This window comes from Delphinus delphis, chromosome 6, assembly GCF_949987515.2.
Source record: "Delphinus delphis chromosome 6, mDelDel1.2, whole genome shotgun sequence".
NCBI lineage: Eukaryota > Metazoa > Chordata > Mammalia > Artiodactyla > Delphinidae > Delphinus > Delphinus delphis.
Window position 1 is genome coordinate 22,793,647 of NC_082688.1, and position 18,080 is coordinate 22,811,726.

The window sequence follows — 18,080 nt, forward strand, 5'->3', positions numbered from 1 at the left end:
ATCCAGTATGGTAGACACTAGCTAGATGTGGCTATTTAAATTTAAATTAATTAAAATTATACACAGTTATGAATTCACTTCCTTAGTTGCAGTAGTTTCCTTTCAGGTGGTCAGTAGCCACATGTGCCTAGAGGCTACTCTATTGAACAGAGCAAATAACATGTCAATTATCACAGAAAGTTCTGTTGGACAGTGCTTATTTAGACCCTCTGTTTCCAGATGCAGTGTGTGGCTTATTTTTAACCCTCTTCACTGATCACTTGGGTAGGTTTTCGATTTGTTTTATCAATAATAATAATAGCAGATGTTATAGCCATGTATTCCAACACTGATTTTACACACTTGTTGATTGTGTGCTGCAAACACTTTCACCGGATATACCATTTCATTCATGGTTGAGGAAGAAGGAGGACACAAAACTCCTATCTGGCTTCTTTGAAATTTTTTTGCTAAATAAAGATAGAATGTAAGGTACAGATAAAGTTTAGGAATTCACTGTGAAAAACAGAACTAAATCCTAGAAAGCATTTATTATGTGCACTTACCATAGGTAAATAAAACACTGAAATGGTGATGAGAAATGAAGTAAACAAAGGACTGAAAGGAAAACAAAACTGGCTGAGAAGCTAAAGGGAATAAAGAGAAAACTGTGTGAGACAAAGAAGTATTGTAAAAAGAAAAATAAATGCAATGCCAGGATTAATTCTTTTTTTTCTTAAGGTGACAATTTTTAGGCGATTTTTAAGGTACTTTTTTAAAATAGGAAGTATAGTCGATTTACAATGTTGTGTTAGTTTCTGGTATACAACAAAGTGATTCTGGTATATATATATCTATTCTTTTTCAGATTCTCTTCCATTATAGGTCATTACAAGTTGTTGAATATAGTTCCCTGTGCTATACAGTAGGTCCTTGTTGTTTGTCTGTTTTATATATAGTAGTGTGTATATTTTAATCCCAAACTCCTAATTTATCCCTTCCCCCCTCCCCTTTGGTAACCATAAGTTTGTTTTCTATGTCTGTGAGTCTGTTTCTGTTTTGTAAATAAATATATTTGTATCATGTTTTTAGATTCCACATATAACTGATATCATATGGTATTTGTCTTTCTCTGTCTCCTTACTTCACTTAGTATCATAATCTCTAGGTCCAGGATTAATTCTTTTTTTTTTTTTTTTTGCGGTATGTGGGCCTCTCACTGTTGTGGCCTCTCCCGTTGCAGAGCACAGGCTCAGCGGCCATGGCTCACGGGCCCAGCTGCTCTGCGGCATATGACATCCTCCTGGACCGGGGCATGAACCTGCATCCCCTGCAACGGCAGGCGGACTCTCAACCACTGCGCCACCAGGGAAGCCCCCAGGATTAATTCTTAATTGGAAGTAGAAGGGAAGGGAAACACTGTGTAAAACCAGTGATATGGAAGAAAAGCTTGAGACATTTCCACCCAATTCGGAAGGAAGTAGAATGAGGTAAAAATGAAAAAAGAATAGAATATGTCCAGAAAATGATGAACCAACAGATGAATATGAATATATAAGAATATGAATATATCCTTTTCCCAGATATACTATTCACAGATATAAAGCAATAAACATTCCTTGAACTGAAGAATATTTGAGTATTCAAATTAAAAGTATTAACTAAATAGCAGATGAAGCTTGATGAAATTTTGGAATTTGAAGAATGAGGAAAATATTACAAGTAGCTTATGGTGTCTTTTTTTAAATTGAAGTATAGTTGATTTACAATGTTGTGTTAATTTCTGCTGTGCAGCAAAGTTATTCAGTTATACATATATATATACATATTCTTTTAAAAATTCTTTTCCGTTATGGTTTATCACAGGATATTGAATATACTTCCCTGTGCTATTCAGTAGGACCTTTTGTTTATCCATTCTGTATATAAAGGCTTGCATCTGCTAACCCCAAACTTCCAATCCATCCGTCCCCCACCCCTCATTCCCCTTGGCGACCACAAGTCTGTTCTCTATGTCTGTGAGTCTGTTTCTGTTTCATAGATAAGTTCACTTGTGTTGTATTTTAGATTCCACATATACGTGATATCCTGTGGTATTTGTCTTTCTCTTTCTGACTTACTTTGCTTAGTATGATAATCTCTAGGTCCATCCATGTTGCTACAAATGGCATTATTTAATTCTTTTTTATGGCTGAGTAGTATTCCATTGTATGTGTGTGTGTGTATATATACACACCACATCTTCTTTGTCCATTCATCTATCGATGGACATTTAGATTGTTTCCATGTCTTGGCTGTTGTAGATAGTGCGGCTATGAAGACACAGACGCATGTATCTTTTTGAATTATAGTTTTGTCTGGAAATATGCCCAGGAGTGGGATTGCTTAATCATATGGCAACTCTATTTTTAGTTTTTTGAGGAATATCCATACTGTTTTCCATAGTGGCTGTACCAACTTACATTCCCTGTGGTGTATTCTTTGTACTTAATGTTCCCTAACATGGAAAAAAACATATGTGGAAAACAAGTTGAAACACTGGCATAATTCACTAGTTTTCTGCCTCCTGGAGGAAAGTGGCTCTGATAGAGCCACAATAGGTATCAGTTCACAAAATCATATTTTTTTAAAGATGACTTATGAGTTTCTCTAGTTACTATCCTCAGTCAAAGTTGACCACAGTGGGTAATTGCAGCTAAGGTTGTGCTGAGGTTGGTATTATATCTACATGTAGTTTAATTAATGGAGCCCAAGGGCAAATATTGTCCCCATGTCAGCTTTCTTGTAACCTCTGTTTTTCTTTCAAGATCGTTTTTCAAAACAGTTCCCTTGTGGCCTGACTTGGAGGGTGTGGGGAGGGGGATTGCAGTCTTGTGTAATGGTGATGGATCTCGGGTGTTAGAACAATGTTACACAACCCTGCATTTTTATCATTCTAATGACTCTTACTGGACACGGGGAGCTTACTTCTCTGCCAGATATTTATACAAGCTAATCAGAGGCTTGATACAATACAGATGGTGATAACCTCTTGCTATACAAAGTTCACGTCAAGTTTTTTGTTGGCCACAAAGGGTTTGCCTCATTCAGTATTCTGGACCAAAAAATTCTATTTCTTAAATACCTTTCAAAGGATTGCAGATGATGTAAACTATTTCAGGAACTGTAAGAGGAGAATCAAGAGTTGGTCCTCTACCACATTCCACCAACATTACCACAGCTCTATTTACTTCTTAGATCTGTGGGATGAAAAAATTGTTTTTATTGAATTATGTTCTTATTCAAGTATGATGAAGCACAGAGATTGGGGGAGGGGGGTAGGTTATTTTCAGTAAATCATCCATTCCCCGCTCTATCCTTAAAGTGCATTCCAAACCCAGATCTTGTGTAATTCTTTGCTTGGACTACTAGTCCTGCTATTCTTCTTACTATTTTAAGCTTAATATATTGTCTTGCCAACAGATATAATGGTTCCTGTAAATACTCAGTAGTTCTCTGCAAGAAGAGAAGAAAAATAGAATCATAGCTTAAAGTGTTTTGTACCTAATGAGTAGTACAACCAGAAATCTCTGCAAATCCTAACCTGGATGTCAAGGAATGTTATTGACAGGAGTGAAGATTAATATTCCAAGATGGTATTTGTTTATGTCTAAAGGACAATAAAGGCACAAAAAGAAAACTTTATCTCTTTTTGTGCAAAACTCTACAACATACAGCACACACACACATTCTGTATATTCCCACTGCTCACTTAAGACCAATGTACTCAAGCAACTCTCTCCAGTGTATCCTAGAGTTTATCCACTCTAGATTTCTAGATGTAGAATTGCTGGATCAAATGGTTGGATAGAAAAAAAATTAATGAAGAATTTGATAAGCTGACTCTCAACCTCAATTGGAAAGGAGAATGTTCAAGGTTAACTACAAACATTTTAAAAGAGAAAATAAAAGGATGTTAGAGTTTCCCTACCAGATATGAAAAAAAATACTATGACAGTATAGTAACCAAACTATGTGGCATTGGCCATGAATCAGCAAGTAAGTCAATAAAACAGAATGAAGAGACTTTAACCAGGGAAGAAAATTGCTTATGAAGTTGGATAAAAGTAAAGGGAGTATCTATTTCACATCAAAGAAAAATGTATGGATTTAATAATTTTTAAAAAACAGAAGTGTTAGAGAAAAGACTATGAGAATATTTTAATAGACTTGGGGAGGGGAAGCTTTCTAAAGCAGTATATGAGGAGAGAGAGATAAGGGTGACTCCAAGGTTTTTGGCCTGAGCACTGGCTGCATTATGGGCTGCTGTTTATTGACTAATATTTATTGAGTGTGTACTATTTCCCAAGTGCTGTGCTAAACTTTGAGAATTAAGAATTGAAGAACTAGACAAAAATGTCTGCCTTCAAGGAAGTTACATGTGGGGAGGAGACTAGGTTTTTGTCTGAAGTTGCCCTTGCCTTTGTCACCTCGGAATATCTTTGAGCTGTGCTGCAAAGAGGTTGAATCAAGTGACCTCCTTCTCTCTCCCCCTGCCCTTCATCTCTAGCCTTTGCCTCTCCCTCTAAATAAGGTGGGGTTGTCGGAGTTCCAAAAGACTTTATTCTACCTGTTTTCCAAGATATCACAAGGTTCCATCAGTAAGAGAAGCTGTGTTTGTAAAAAAGAACATATTTCGCTCTCTGCCGATTAAGATTTTTAAAAAATTCTTTATGTTTCTAATATATTTTTCTAGTTGTCATTTCTATTTTGAGACTCCAATCCACCTGATGAGAGAAAACTCCACCCAGGTACTTCCAAGCAAATTCAAAATCAGAAATTTCTCAAGTGCTTCACTTTTGAAAACGGAGCCACATTCAGGAATGTTTTCCTCTTCCATTTCTCCCTCTAGTTGAGTCTAAACTTTGGAGCTTCTGCAAAGCTGCAGCAAAGGAGTGGATGTCCACCTCTCAGCTCTGACACTCCCTGCATGTCCATCGTCTGGAATTGTCTCAGTTCTCTCATCAGTGGTCATGATGATCATCCTTGGTCATCTGCATATGGGTTTGTCAGCTTTGCCACCCTTGATGCAGTAATCTGGGGATTCCAGGATTTCTTCATGTTGCTATTGCCTGAGAGAGACATAGCTCTCATGGTCCATGCTGTCAGCCACTCCCACATCCTTAATATTGCAAAACTCCCTAGGAGTCTTGATATTGCACCAACTCTCTCTCCTAAGCCTCTCCAGGAATACACAAGACTCATCAGGTCTTCTCCTCTTCAACATCCCACATAGTTATATTCTATTGCCCCATGTCACTGTGACCAGCAGCACTTCTGTGGGACTTACCATTATCCCAAATATCCACATGGAAAGAGGACTCATGGATCCCTATACCCATCCCTATAAGGGAATGTCAGTCATCGCTCCTACGGTGACTGAGTTGGGGGGTGTGGAGGGATTGGTATAGAGCACAGCGCCTCACAGCAACATCTAAATCTCCTCCCCTAACTCCTCTTTCTCTCCCTCTCCTCAGAGGTTCTTTTTTTAAATTATTTTTTATACAATTTTTAAAGGTTACACTCCATCTACAGTTATTACAAAATGTTGGCTATATTCCCCATGTTGTACAATACATCCTTGTAGCCTATTCTTATACCCAGTAGTTTGTACTTCCCACTCCCTCACCTGTATATTGTCCCTCCCCTCTCTCTCCCCACTGGTAACCACTGGTTTGTTCTCTATATTTATGAGTCTGCTTGTTTTTTGTTATATTCACTAATTTGTTGTACATTTTAGATTCCGCATAATAAGTGATACCGTACAGTATTTGTCTTTCTCTGTCTGACTTATTTCACTTAGCATAATGCCCTCCAAATCCACCCACGTTACTGCAAATGGCAAAATTTCGTTCTTTTTTATGGACGAGTAGTATTCCATTGTGTATATATACCACATCCTCTTTATCCATTCATCTTTTGATGGACACTTAGGTTGCTTCCATATCTTGGCATTTGTAAATAATGCTGCTGTGAACGTTGGGGTTCAGGTATCTTTTCAAATTAGTGTTCTTGTTTTCTTCAGATATATACCCAGGAGTGGGATTGCTGGGTCATATGGTAATGCTATTTTTAGATTTTTGAGCAACCTCCATACTGTTCTCCACAGTGGCCGCACCAATTTATATTCCCACCAACAGTGTACAAAGGGTTCCCTTTTCTCCACATCATCACCAGCATTAGTTACTTCTGTTCTTTTCGACGATAGCCATTCAGAGGTTCTTTTCTTGTCTGGAGTGAGGAAATATCTTACACGTACCAAGTATTCACCCCAGATCTTCTTGTCATTCATCAAGAGGGCGGCTTCTTAAGCCTTAAGAGCCATTAGTATCTCACGTTATTCTGCCACATACACCTGCCCTCTTCCTGTCTTCAGTACGGTCCTTCCACACTGTTTGTTTTCCTTTATTTCACTTGGTTTTCGAGAAGAAGTGGAATGAAGTGTTTGAATACCTTTTCTCAAATTGCTGGCTTTCCAGATGTTTTCCAGAGTAAATTTTAGTTTAATGTAATTGTCTTTAAATTCGGATTTAACAGCTTTATCTTTAGCTCACAAACTCTGAAACTAATTGGCAGGAATTATTGAATTAGAATAAATACCTATTAATTATATACTAATGAAATATGCTTTCTACAGACATGAATCTTATGAGAGAATCTGGGTCTTATAGCTGAGCCTGTCCCCTAACATGAATTGAGGCAAAGTTATTTTTAAAATCATAATATCTCCTTTTAACTTTAACAGAATGTAGGTTATAATGTTGCTCTTCTTTTGAATGTAGTATTTCTTGAATCATTGCTTAAGAAACATTGGATTCCTTCTAAGAACTTGCCAGAAAATATACCCTGGTGCCTCTTTACCTTTCCTAACCATTTCTAATGAAAAGCAACAACGGCAAATTTATTTATAAGCCAGACTCACCATTGGATCTCTTGTGCCTTTACAGTATGACGTTACAAAGCATCAGTGGCAATGAATATACACTTTTTTAAAAAAAAAGGTTTCACCTTTTTCCTTTTATCTATAGAGAAGGAACAGCATATAACATTGTAAAGGATAACTCACTTGTCCTAAAACAGTAAAGCCCAGTTGTCACATTGAATGAATCAGTATTTTCTCATGAAGTTAGGACACCACCAAAAAAACAGCTGATTTGGTACTAATACTGGGTGGTCCAAAAAAGATGAAGTGTTGAATCAATTCTCCAGTTTTGGAGGAGCAGTGGAAAAACAAATAGAGGAGGCAAGTGAGTCATTATTAACTCTGGAAAAGACACGTTCTGTTAAATTTTCTTCTCGTCCAGCTTTTAGTGTATGATCATGAAGTGGTTCAGCTAGGTAGGTAAGTGGGTAGCTAGCTAAATATGATAGGAAGTAGGTACATAAGACTCAGATTTGGTCCATATTTTGAGCCTGAAAATCAATAGAAATAGTTTAACAATAATTGATAATATTAATACAAATTCATTCCATAAACTTTTTTGTGTGTGTGGCTGTGCTGGGTCTTCGTTGCGATGCGTGGGCTCTTCACTGCGGTGCGCAGGCTTCTCTAGTTGTGGTGTGCGGGCTTAGTTGCCTCGCAGCATGTGGGATCTTCGTTCCCTGACCAGGGATTGAACCTGCATCCCCTGCATTGGAAGGTGGATTCTTTACACTAGACCGCCAGGGAAGTCCCCATAAACATTTGTTCCTCTCAATTAGCAAGCTCTGTGGCAATGATGATGATGGTGATGATGATGATACATTTTAAATGCTTTTGAGGTTTATTGTGGTTCTTTGAGAAGACCATTGTAGGCTCTCATCTGTGCCTGTTTGTGTTTTCCCTTCACTGATCAGTGTTCCATTCCTCGCTCTTGTGAAATGTTAATGATCTTCACCAGCACTCCCTTACCTAATAAGGGAGGCTCAGAGTAGGCCAACACAATACGTACTCATACTAACTTGCCCTATTTCATTACAGCAAATTCTTCGTCATTCTAGAGAAAACTCAACAAAAGTTATATTTCTCATTACGGATGGATATTCCAACGGGGGAGATCCAAGACCCATTGCAGCATCACTGCGAGATTTTGGAGTGGAAATCTTCACTTTTGGCATATGGCAAGGAAACATTCGAGAACTGAATGACATGGCTTCCACCCCAAAGGAGGAGCACTGCTACCTGCTCCACAGTTTTGAAGAATTTGAGGCTTTAGCCCGCCGAGCGTTGCATGAAGGTAATGGAAACCTACTGGCATCACGCAGTGCGTTTAAACAGGGTTTGCTTCTTGCTTATTTCTTGAAACCCACTGTGGGGATAATACCAAGCCCTATGAGGTCTTCGCTGAGCGTGATGCCCATGTGTTCTTTGTGTATTATGAGCTGCGTTGAACTTCATGAGTAGAGATGACATTCTGGCCTTGCAACAGGAGTATTTGTTTTGTTTTGTTTTTTAATAACTGTGATACATTTTCACTAAAATGTCCATATGCTCCCACCTGGAACCATTAGAATCAGTGGAATGAACGAGGTGTGTTTTGAGGCCACACACGGAGTCGGAAGCCTTGACTTACATCTCATCTTCAGTTATCTGGAAGGATGAAGTAAACATTCAGAGACATGCTTAGTGAATCTAACCAGAGTGTTTCCAGAAATATACATAAAGATTATAGGGACAATAAATACTCAACACATACTTCTTGACCCGACAGTTTGAATATAGATATGCTTATGGATAAACTGAAGAGCAGTGACAGCGACAGGGAGTAGCATCAGTAAATCCATTCATTAGAGTTCTTTGTACACCATTTATAAGGATGTTTAGTTGGGTGACTTAAGTCAGATGAACTTCCAAGTGTAGTATGGGCATGTATCTTGCAGTGATCCAGGAGAGAAAGTGCAGATTGGGAGGAGGAGATGGGGATCTAGCCTCAGACCAACGCCATGGAGCAAATTAGGCTTGATCTTTGCAGGTGTCCACATGAAAGATTCAGTTTGATGGGCAAATCATGGCAACATGAGGTTTCCTCACAATTAGTGATGTTCAAAATAAGTGGGTCAGCCTTACCGTAGTTCCAACAGAAGAATTTAGAGCAGCATCTCAGGCTACCTATGGATACAGGAAAAATTCCCAATTGGTCACCTACTAACTGGGTGGCTTTGGGAAAATTATTTAACTTTTGCACTCCCTAGATTTCTTGTTAATAGAGTAGGGTACAAGAATAGTACCTACTTCATAGGCTTATTCCAAGGATTAAATGGATTAATACATATAAAGTGATTAGAAAAGTCACTGAGGGCTTATTATACTAAGCTCTCAATAACTGTCCATTGGCTATTACCTTAGCCAATTTATCTAACATCTATGAGCTTCAGTTTCCTCTACTTTTAAAATAGAGATATTATAACATGTACCGAATAGCTTTGTCAGGAGAATTAAATAAAATATTTAAATTTCACCAGCACAGTGTTTGGCATATGACAGAAGTTCAGTAACTGGGGCTTTTTTTGTTTCTCCTTTTCTCTGGGAAAAGTGATATATATGCTGAGTAGGAAGACAGAGTGGCTGTTGCACTAGATGGGATTATGAAATTGTGGGTGTTATTGGCTGTGTCATAGAGGACTCATTTCCAGTCCTACCAACCTTCTGTTTTGTAGGATGGGGGCCTTCTGCCCAATGCAAGTTGAGTCAGAAACTGGATGGGACAGAGTCTTCAAGGAAAGGATTTTGGTTACCCTATCACAACAGAGTTTTGAAAGGCATCACTTTTATTACAAAATACTAAAATCTAAAATGTGTAATACTCTAATCAAGTTTCCAGGTTCCGTAAGAAAAAATTCTGTTTTTACTGAAAAGAAACGATGGGGGCAAAGGAAGTGAACCTCATTTCTCCTGCCTCCGTGTTCTCTGAAGCAGCTTTCTTTTTTATATATATAGTTTTTTATTTTTATACAATTTTTAAAGTTACTTCCAATTTACAGTTATTACAAAATATTGCCTATGTTCCCTGTGTTGTACAATACATCCTTGAGCCCATCTTATACCCAAGAGTTTGTACCTTCCACTCCCCCACCGCCACACTGCCCCTCCCCTCACTGGTAACCACTAGTTTGTTCTCTCTATCTGTGGTCTGCTGAAACTACTTTCAATTTGGATGGATCCACTATTGGTCTCAAGGCTGTCCATGTTTGTGGCCAGTCTCAATAGATGTAGGTTCCAGAATAATAGCTTTCCACATATGCAGCTTGTTCACTTATCTCTCTCCCCGACCTAAATGCCAGTGCACCAGTCTTAAAGCTACGTTTTTCTTGCTCCCTCGACTGCCAAATAAACCTGTGTCTCAGAGCTAAGTCCAAGATGCCCATGTTGCAGACCTTGTACCCACACCATAGTCTATTAGATGGGGCTTTAGGGTACTTGGTTGTACAGGTCTCTTTCTCTTAGGGCAGGGGTCTTCCCTTTACGTTGTCCCTGTCTATTGTTCAGGGTCTTAATGCATAGAGACAGATGTTCCATAACTGAGGCCATCACCAATCTCCTTTCTGGGTATTCAATGGCAGTTCATGTGTCTTGCTGAAACTCACTCATTTGAGTTTCTACTGTGGACCTATCACTGTATCTGCCTAGCACTGTGGACCTAGTGCTGGAATTTAGGCTAAGACTTTTGAACTTCCTCAGCAGGTAAATGGAACTTACTGTGTGCCTGATTGTAGGCCATCCATTCCTGATAAGTCATAGTCGACCTTACCCTGCCCCGTTAAGTCACTTTCAGAACAGGACAGCTCTGCCTGTGTTGTTGAATTCCCAGCATAGCTCACGTCAGAGCATGGCTCAAATAATCCGTATGGTCTCCTTTTACACAACAAGTGAACATTTATTTAAAATTGAGAGAGAAACCAGATCCTCGTTCTATTCTTCAACTTGTGTGGTACCATTGTTTCAGTTTTTAATCAAATAATTCTAGAAGTAATGGTATTTATTCTTAAATCAGTAATCACCATCAGCACCCTTTGGCAGCAGTCAGGATTGCAGCTTTATTTATTTATCTGAACAAGGATTCTAGAAATCTGGTTACTGCTGCCTGACCTCATGCTGGTGTGGAAGCCTGGGGATTGACCTGGAGAACCGACTACATTACTTCCTGCTGCATCTGGAGACTGCTCGCTGAAACTACTTAATTTCTGCCTGACCCTGCATGGCCTTGAGAACTTAGGATGAGGTCCAAGACTGAAATAGCTTAACCAGCTGAATCAAATTCCCAGTCTGTGGTCCTGCAAATCACACACCGTCATATTTGGATGGGAGTGGGGGAGCAGTTGGGAATTTGATGGAAATGAAAAGATACTTTCTCTGTCTTGAGCTTCAGTTGTGGTAACGAGAGAATGTAACATGCAACTGCTCATTCATTTTTTTTTTTATGACCGCCCTGTCATATGTGCTTGGTAGATCTGCCTTCTGGGAGTTTTATTCAAGAGGATATGTCCCATTGCTCGTATCTGTGTGAAGCCGGCAAAGACTGCTGTGACCAGATGGCAAGCTGCAAGTGTGGGACACACACGGGTCATTTTGAGTGCATCTGTGAGAAGGGGTATTACGGGAAGGGTCTACAGTACGAATGCACAGGTGAGTGCCCAGTCTGTGTGTAACTGTGTCAGTTGTCTTTTCCTGTGTAGGAATCTGTCCACATACTCCATGGGTAAACACTAAGTGTTTGGTACTGCTCATGAGTCTGTGGATCGGTTGGGCAGCACTTTTGGTCTCAGCTGTGTTGGCGCAAGCATTTGTCGTTGGCTGTGAGTAGGGTTGGCTGCCCCGCTGATCTTACTTGAGTTCTCTCACCTGTTTGGGGATCAGCTAGCTGGAGGCTGGTCTAAAAGGGCTTGTCTAGGACTACTAGGCTGTCCTTTATATGGCCTCTCAGACCCCATGAAGTCAGCCCAGGCTTGTTTACATGGTAGGGGCAGAGCTCCAAGAGGAAGAATGGCCTCTTGAAGCCTAGGTTCAGATCCGGAAAGGGAGGAGATTTGGGAACTTTTATTTGTAATCAGTCAATAGCCAAATCGCCAAAATCTACCTCAGCCTCTGTGGGAGATTGCAGCCCGTGGGATTCTGGTCCTCAGGCCACATGTAACTTGTAGGATTGTCACCAAAAAATGTAACTGATGGTCTTTTAGCTCTTCATAAGTCTCCACGAAGGGACATTAGAAAGCTCTAAAAGGGACATCACTTCAAAATGGAATTCACTTCTTCGACACTTATAATTTTATCTCCTCTAGGTTTTCTTACCACAGGATCTTCATGTTTTTAATACTATATTAGAAAGACAAGAAGAACAACTTGGGATTCTTGGGTTCTAAATTATATTTTAGCTGTGATACAAAAATAAATTATGTTTTAGGAAATATCAGATATACAGAAGTACTGTATGGTTTTGCTGTGATAGCATTTGGTTTGCTCTGTTTTACTTAAAAGGTAACACGGTTTTTAGAACTTACAACTCTTCCACGGTTTGCTGTTTGGGAAAAATGTATTCCCATGGAAATTAATACCCACCAGGAGAATTTGGGGGCAGTAGGTTTACTTTATACTGGCCGGTGTGGTCTTTCACTGCTCGTTTCACGTGAACATTATTTCATTCTGCTGTTGGGAAGGTAGGTGGGTCTGCTCTATAACACAGAAACGTGGTTCTCCCAGGGGTGAACCTTCCAGGTCTTTGACCTGACCTGCTTTCTCTCTTTTCTTCTCCTCGTGGGACATTTCTTCTCAGGTTCTTCTTTTACTCACTTTTACTTTGTTTTTTAAATTGAAGTATAGTTGATTTATGGTGTTGAGTTCGTTTCTGCTGTACAGCAGAGTGATTCAGTTATAATATATATACATTCTTTTTTTTATGTTCTTTTCCACTGTGGTTTATCCCAGGATATTGACTATGCTTTCTTGTGCTCTACGGTAGGACCTTGTTGGTCCATGCTGTATATAATCGCTGGCGTCTGCTAGTCCCAGCCTCTGACACTTGCTTTCATTCGTGTTGCTCCCTCATCTCCCTTCCCTCGATTTCTCCTCCCCCCACCACTGGCCCTGATCCCAGCTGGCGGACATCCTTCCCGGGTCCGAGTGTCCATGCTCGCCCAGCAGAATCATTCCTTTCTTGGCCCTGCTCCCACTCCATCAAGCAGGATTTCTCATTTAAGCAGAAAAAAGGGAGGGTGGGATCTGCCCAACTGCCTCTGAGTTGGCAAGATGCCTCCCCTTGAATCTTCCCACACTTTCACGAACAGCCCAGCTTGGCACTCTCCCCGACGCCCCCTCCTTCCCTCTCCCGTCCAAGCCCACCGAACACAGGCAGAAGCTCTCGTTTTCTTTGCTGCATGCTGTAGTCAGCATGTCTGCTTTCCGTGTGGTCCTAGACTGAGCTCGCTGCCAGCAAGCCACTGCCGTGTGGCTGCCCAACAGCTCAGCCATGCCGTACCCGGCCTCCGCCACTCCCGGGCACTGTAATCTTGCATCCCCAGGGATAAGCTGCAGGAAGAGAGGGGGGCAGTTCACAAACCCACTGCCCCCAGTTACCCAAGTCGCTGTGGCTGCTACCAGTCGTGCATTGCAGGCAGAGAGGCACAGCCATCCATCTGTAAAATGTACACAGTTGGGTGGGCCTGTCAGTGGAGCTGCAGTGGAGGGGACAACAGCACTTTGGCTGCTGGTTCCAGGCAAGAACACCAAGCACAAAAGGAATCGTTTTTCCATCCCTTCTCTTAAATTAGTAAGCCTTCCTTACGTGCAGGATTGCAGTTAGATCCAGTTCATTTATATAACTGTTTTTTGGTTTGTTTTTTTTTTTTTTGGCTGTGCCACGCAGCTTGTGGGATCTTAGTTCCCCGAGCAGGGATCCAACCCGCACTCCCTGCAGTGGAAGCACAGAGTCTTAACCACTGGACTGCCAGAAAGTCCCTGATACAAATGTTGATATCGTCATCTTCAATATTTGTTTCTCAGGGGTTAGAGAAAGTGGTATTGGAACTCTGAGCTGTGATTTTCACACTTTCGGGAGGCAGTGTTCATCACTGGCTTCTCCTTCATGGTACCAGCTAAGAGAAAATAAATAAATTATAGCCTTCTGGTGACATGAAAGACTCATTACTAGACTCGTATCTTTTGGAATGGCAGAAAGAAATATTTGCTCTAAATCATCCAATACTGAAAACCCAGCAGCTGTGAGCCCCTTTTCAAATCTATTTAGCTGACAAATGTTCCTGAGCACTTTCTCTGTGCCAGTGGTTCAGTAGTTCAACGTGCAGGTAGGTGTTCAGTGGTGAACAGACAGACATGGTGCCTACCTTCTTAGAACTTACAATCTGACTACACAAATCAATTTGTAATCACAAACTGTGAAGTGCAGTATGAAGAAGGGACTGCCGAGAAGTTTAGACTCATATTGTACTCTCTAAACCGAGATCTGCAGGATGACTAGAAGATAGTTATTTTATTGCTTCAGGAGAGGATGTTACCTTTCATTAAGAAGAGTTGGCATTCTGGGTATTTATCCTCATTGTAGAAACAATGCCTTTCCGAAGCAAATCATTTCTCTTTAGAGCCAAAAGAAACCTTAGGGAGTATCTGCTCTAAACCCTTCATTCTACAAGAGGAAATTGAGGTCTCAGGGAAAGACGGGTATTTTGCTCAAGATGGCATATCCCGCCATCAATCAGCAGGACCGGGAAGGGACCCGGGACACTCTTCTCTAAATCCTGTTTTCAAGTTATCAAACTGCTTATTTTGCACTTTTGAAAAAAGCTTCTTGGGTACATTGCTTTTTGGAGACCATAAACACTGAACTGAAAGTGGTTAAAAATGCAGAAGGATCGAGCTCCAGTTCAGCCTCTGACATAAACTGTGTGGCTTTGGGTGATGCTTTCTGATTCTCAGTTTCTTCTGTAAAGTGGGCTTAATAATGGTATAGTTTTATGTGTATATATGTATGTATAGTTTTATGTATATATATATATTTTTGGTATAGTTTTATATATATATATACACATACATATATGTATATAGAAGTATACCTATAGATATGTGTGTGTGTATACAGTCATGTATGTATGTGTGGATAGATGGTTGGGTAATTGAGAGAATATACTTAGAATGCTTAGGACAGTATCTGGCACATCAATTCTTGATCAATGGTAGCTTTTATTATTAATCATTGTGAGATAATATAAATGTTATGAGAAAGCTAATGAAAGAACATTAAAATAATTATCTCAAGAATGAGATATTGAAGACAGGGGATCCCATCTATTTTGTAAATTCCGCTCTTCTGGGCTAGACTAGTGGCCCTAACCTGAGGAATTGTGCTATGGGGAGGATAAGGAAGGTTCCTGCATGCAGGTGAGTACCATCGGGAAGCTTTGCTGCTACTAAAGATGACCATATTGACATGACGAGTGTCCAGTGAAAATCAAGAATCCTGTGTGAGAAAAGGCAGTGGGATAATGTGCCATTGGATTTTGAAGTAGAGGTTGTTTGCTTGATTAGGGAAGAGTTATATGCTGAGGCAAATTGTATTTGTTAGTTTCGTAGAAATGTAGAATACTAGAGCTAGCTGTAAGGGTTTTTCTCACAGTTCACTTGGGAGATGACGAAACTGCATCCCATATAGGAAGTTGTTTTTTTTTTTTTTTTGGTTGTAAATCAATGCTTTATGAAAGGCTGTTGATATTTTGTTTTTGTTTTTAAAAAAACCTACATAACTCGCTTTCATTTACTGCAGATATTTTGTATAATTCAGAAATCCAGGTATGGGACTTTAATACTACATGAGCAGGTTTCAAGGGCTGAGAAAACATCCTTCTAGGATTAGTTATTGAACTTAAGGGACTAAAAAACTGTCGAACCTAATGAAAGGGAGTCGCTTCCAATTTCTAGCTCTAGGATTACTTTCCTCATTCTTCACATTTAACATAGACATTTGGAAGTGGTGATGCTACGATGACAGCAGTAAATGACTGATGATGGTGATAATAATAATGATAGCTAATATTTGAGTAGCACTTACTACATCCCAGACACCATTTCAATCCTCGATGTATATAAACTCATGTAATGGTCACAGTAACTCTCTGGAGTATTGTGAGACAAGGAAACAAAGTCTGAGAGGTAAAGTAACTGGTCCAGGGTCACACAGCTAATAGAGCTGATTTATGAACCCAAGTTGTCTGGCTCTGGAGTCTACCAGCTAGCCATAGAGATAGACATTCAACAAATAAACACAATTGAAAATATAATTTCAAATTCTGTTAAGTATCAGTTTGATCCTTATGAGATCATCAATATTGGATCACTTTCAACCCACAAGGTAGCAGCTTCATGCAGCTCAACGTGATGTTAGGCAGGAAGAGAAGAGAATGAGTTATATAAAGACAAACCCAATCATGCCACACACCTGCTTACTGTTTTTTAATTATGACTCATTTGTTCAATAAACTTCAAGCTCTTTAGCAGAGCATTCAGGTTGTATTATCTGACCTCTTTACCCTTTGACCTAAAAGCTGGAGCTAGTTATAGTTTCCCCCAAATACCACTCTATTTCATTTCTCAGACATTTCTTCCTGCTTCTGCAGGTTCCCTTTCCCACCACACCCAACTATTCGCTTTTTTTAAAAACATTTTTATTGGAGTATAATTGCTTTACAATGATGTGTTAGTTTCTGCTGTATAACAAAGTGAATCAGCTATACATATACATATGTCCCCATACCTCTTCCCTCTTGCATCTCCCTCCCTCCCACCCTCCCTATCCCACCCCTCCAGGTGGTCACAAAGCACCCAGCTGATCTCCCTGTGCTATGCGGCTGCTTCCCACTAGCTATCTATTTAACATTTGGTCCAACCATTTGCTTTGTTCCTGCTTCATCAGACTAGTGATTTAATGGGCAGTGATTTTCTAGTTCGTTCTGTATCCTCACTGCCTGCCTTCAGAGCCCATCAAGGAAAAGGATGTGGGCTTCCCTGGTGGCGCAGTGGTTGAGAATCCGCCTGCCAATGCAGGGGACACGGGTTCGAGCCCTGGTCCGGGAAGATCCCACATGCCACGGAGCAACTAAGCCCGTGCGCCACAACGACTGAGCCTGCGCTCTGGAGCCCTCAAGCCACAGCTACTGAAGCCCGCACATCTAGAACCCGTGCTCCGCAACAAGAGAAGCCACCACAGTGAGAAGCCCACGCACCACAACGAAGAGTAGACGCCCTCGCCGCAACTTGAGAAAGCAGCAACGAAGACCCAACGCAGCAATAAACAAACAAACAAACAAATTTATTTTTAAAAAAAGGAAAAGAAAATGGATATAGGTAAGAGGCCAGGTTTAATACCAGAATCTTAAATGGACAAGAACTCATTATTGAAATCTTAAGCAATTGCCTGGTTTCCACCTCTGCCTTGGGCACCACAGGGTCCTTAGCACAAAGGCATGTGCTAAGACATTTTTAAGAATGTACTGAATTTGTTTGAATGCAAAATATTTACATTTGGTTAAATTTTGTCAGCAATAAATCAAATACAGAGTATGGTTAATTCACTAGATGAGTCACTTTTACATGGCTCGATCATCATAATCAGTTGTGAATAGCTAGTGAACTCCTGTTGTAAATCCAGGCAGCTGCAGCTGTTCTGAACTTCACCAGAAGGGATTTGAGAGACGCAGAGACCATAGACATCTTGAGACACTGCTTTGCAGGCACCGACTCCATTTCAGTGAGTTTGGAATGATTAGCAGATTGAAAATTATAGCTGGATGGGGGTCAAGGCTGAGGACCAGATAATGAGCCAGAGCCCCGGTTATATTATTTTTCATAAAAGGAGGCTACACAGTAGAAATGGTAACAATGGAATATTTATGTGGGAATATCTTATTACACATGTAAATATATACACACAATTCCCCACCCCCACCCGGCACACACCTGCATACACACACACACACACACACACACATACACACACACACACATTTTCCTAACATTTCTTTGGAAAGAGAAAGGACAGAGAGCTCTAGAAATTCTTGAATAGAAACCAGAACATTTGGAAATC

At 40.3% G+C, this 18,080-nt stretch overlaps 1 protein-coding gene across 2 annotated transcripts in view; it reads left to right on the top strand.

Annotated features, from left to right (window-relative positions):
• Positions 1-18,080, top strand: part of SVEP1 (sushi, von Willebrand factor type A, EGF and pentraxin domain containing 1) — a 185,013-nt gene that overhangs the window by 22,291 nt on the left and 144,642 nt on the right. For both annotated transcript variants that reach the window (XM_060014343.1, XM_060014344.1), the window contains exons 2-3: positions 7,979-8,234; positions 11,444-11,620. In XM_060014343.1, coding sequence (XP_059870326.1) covers positions 7,979-8,234; positions 11,444-11,620 — 433 coding nt within the window. The remainder of the gene's footprint in view (positions 1-7,978; positions 8,235-11,443; positions 11,621-18,080) is intronic.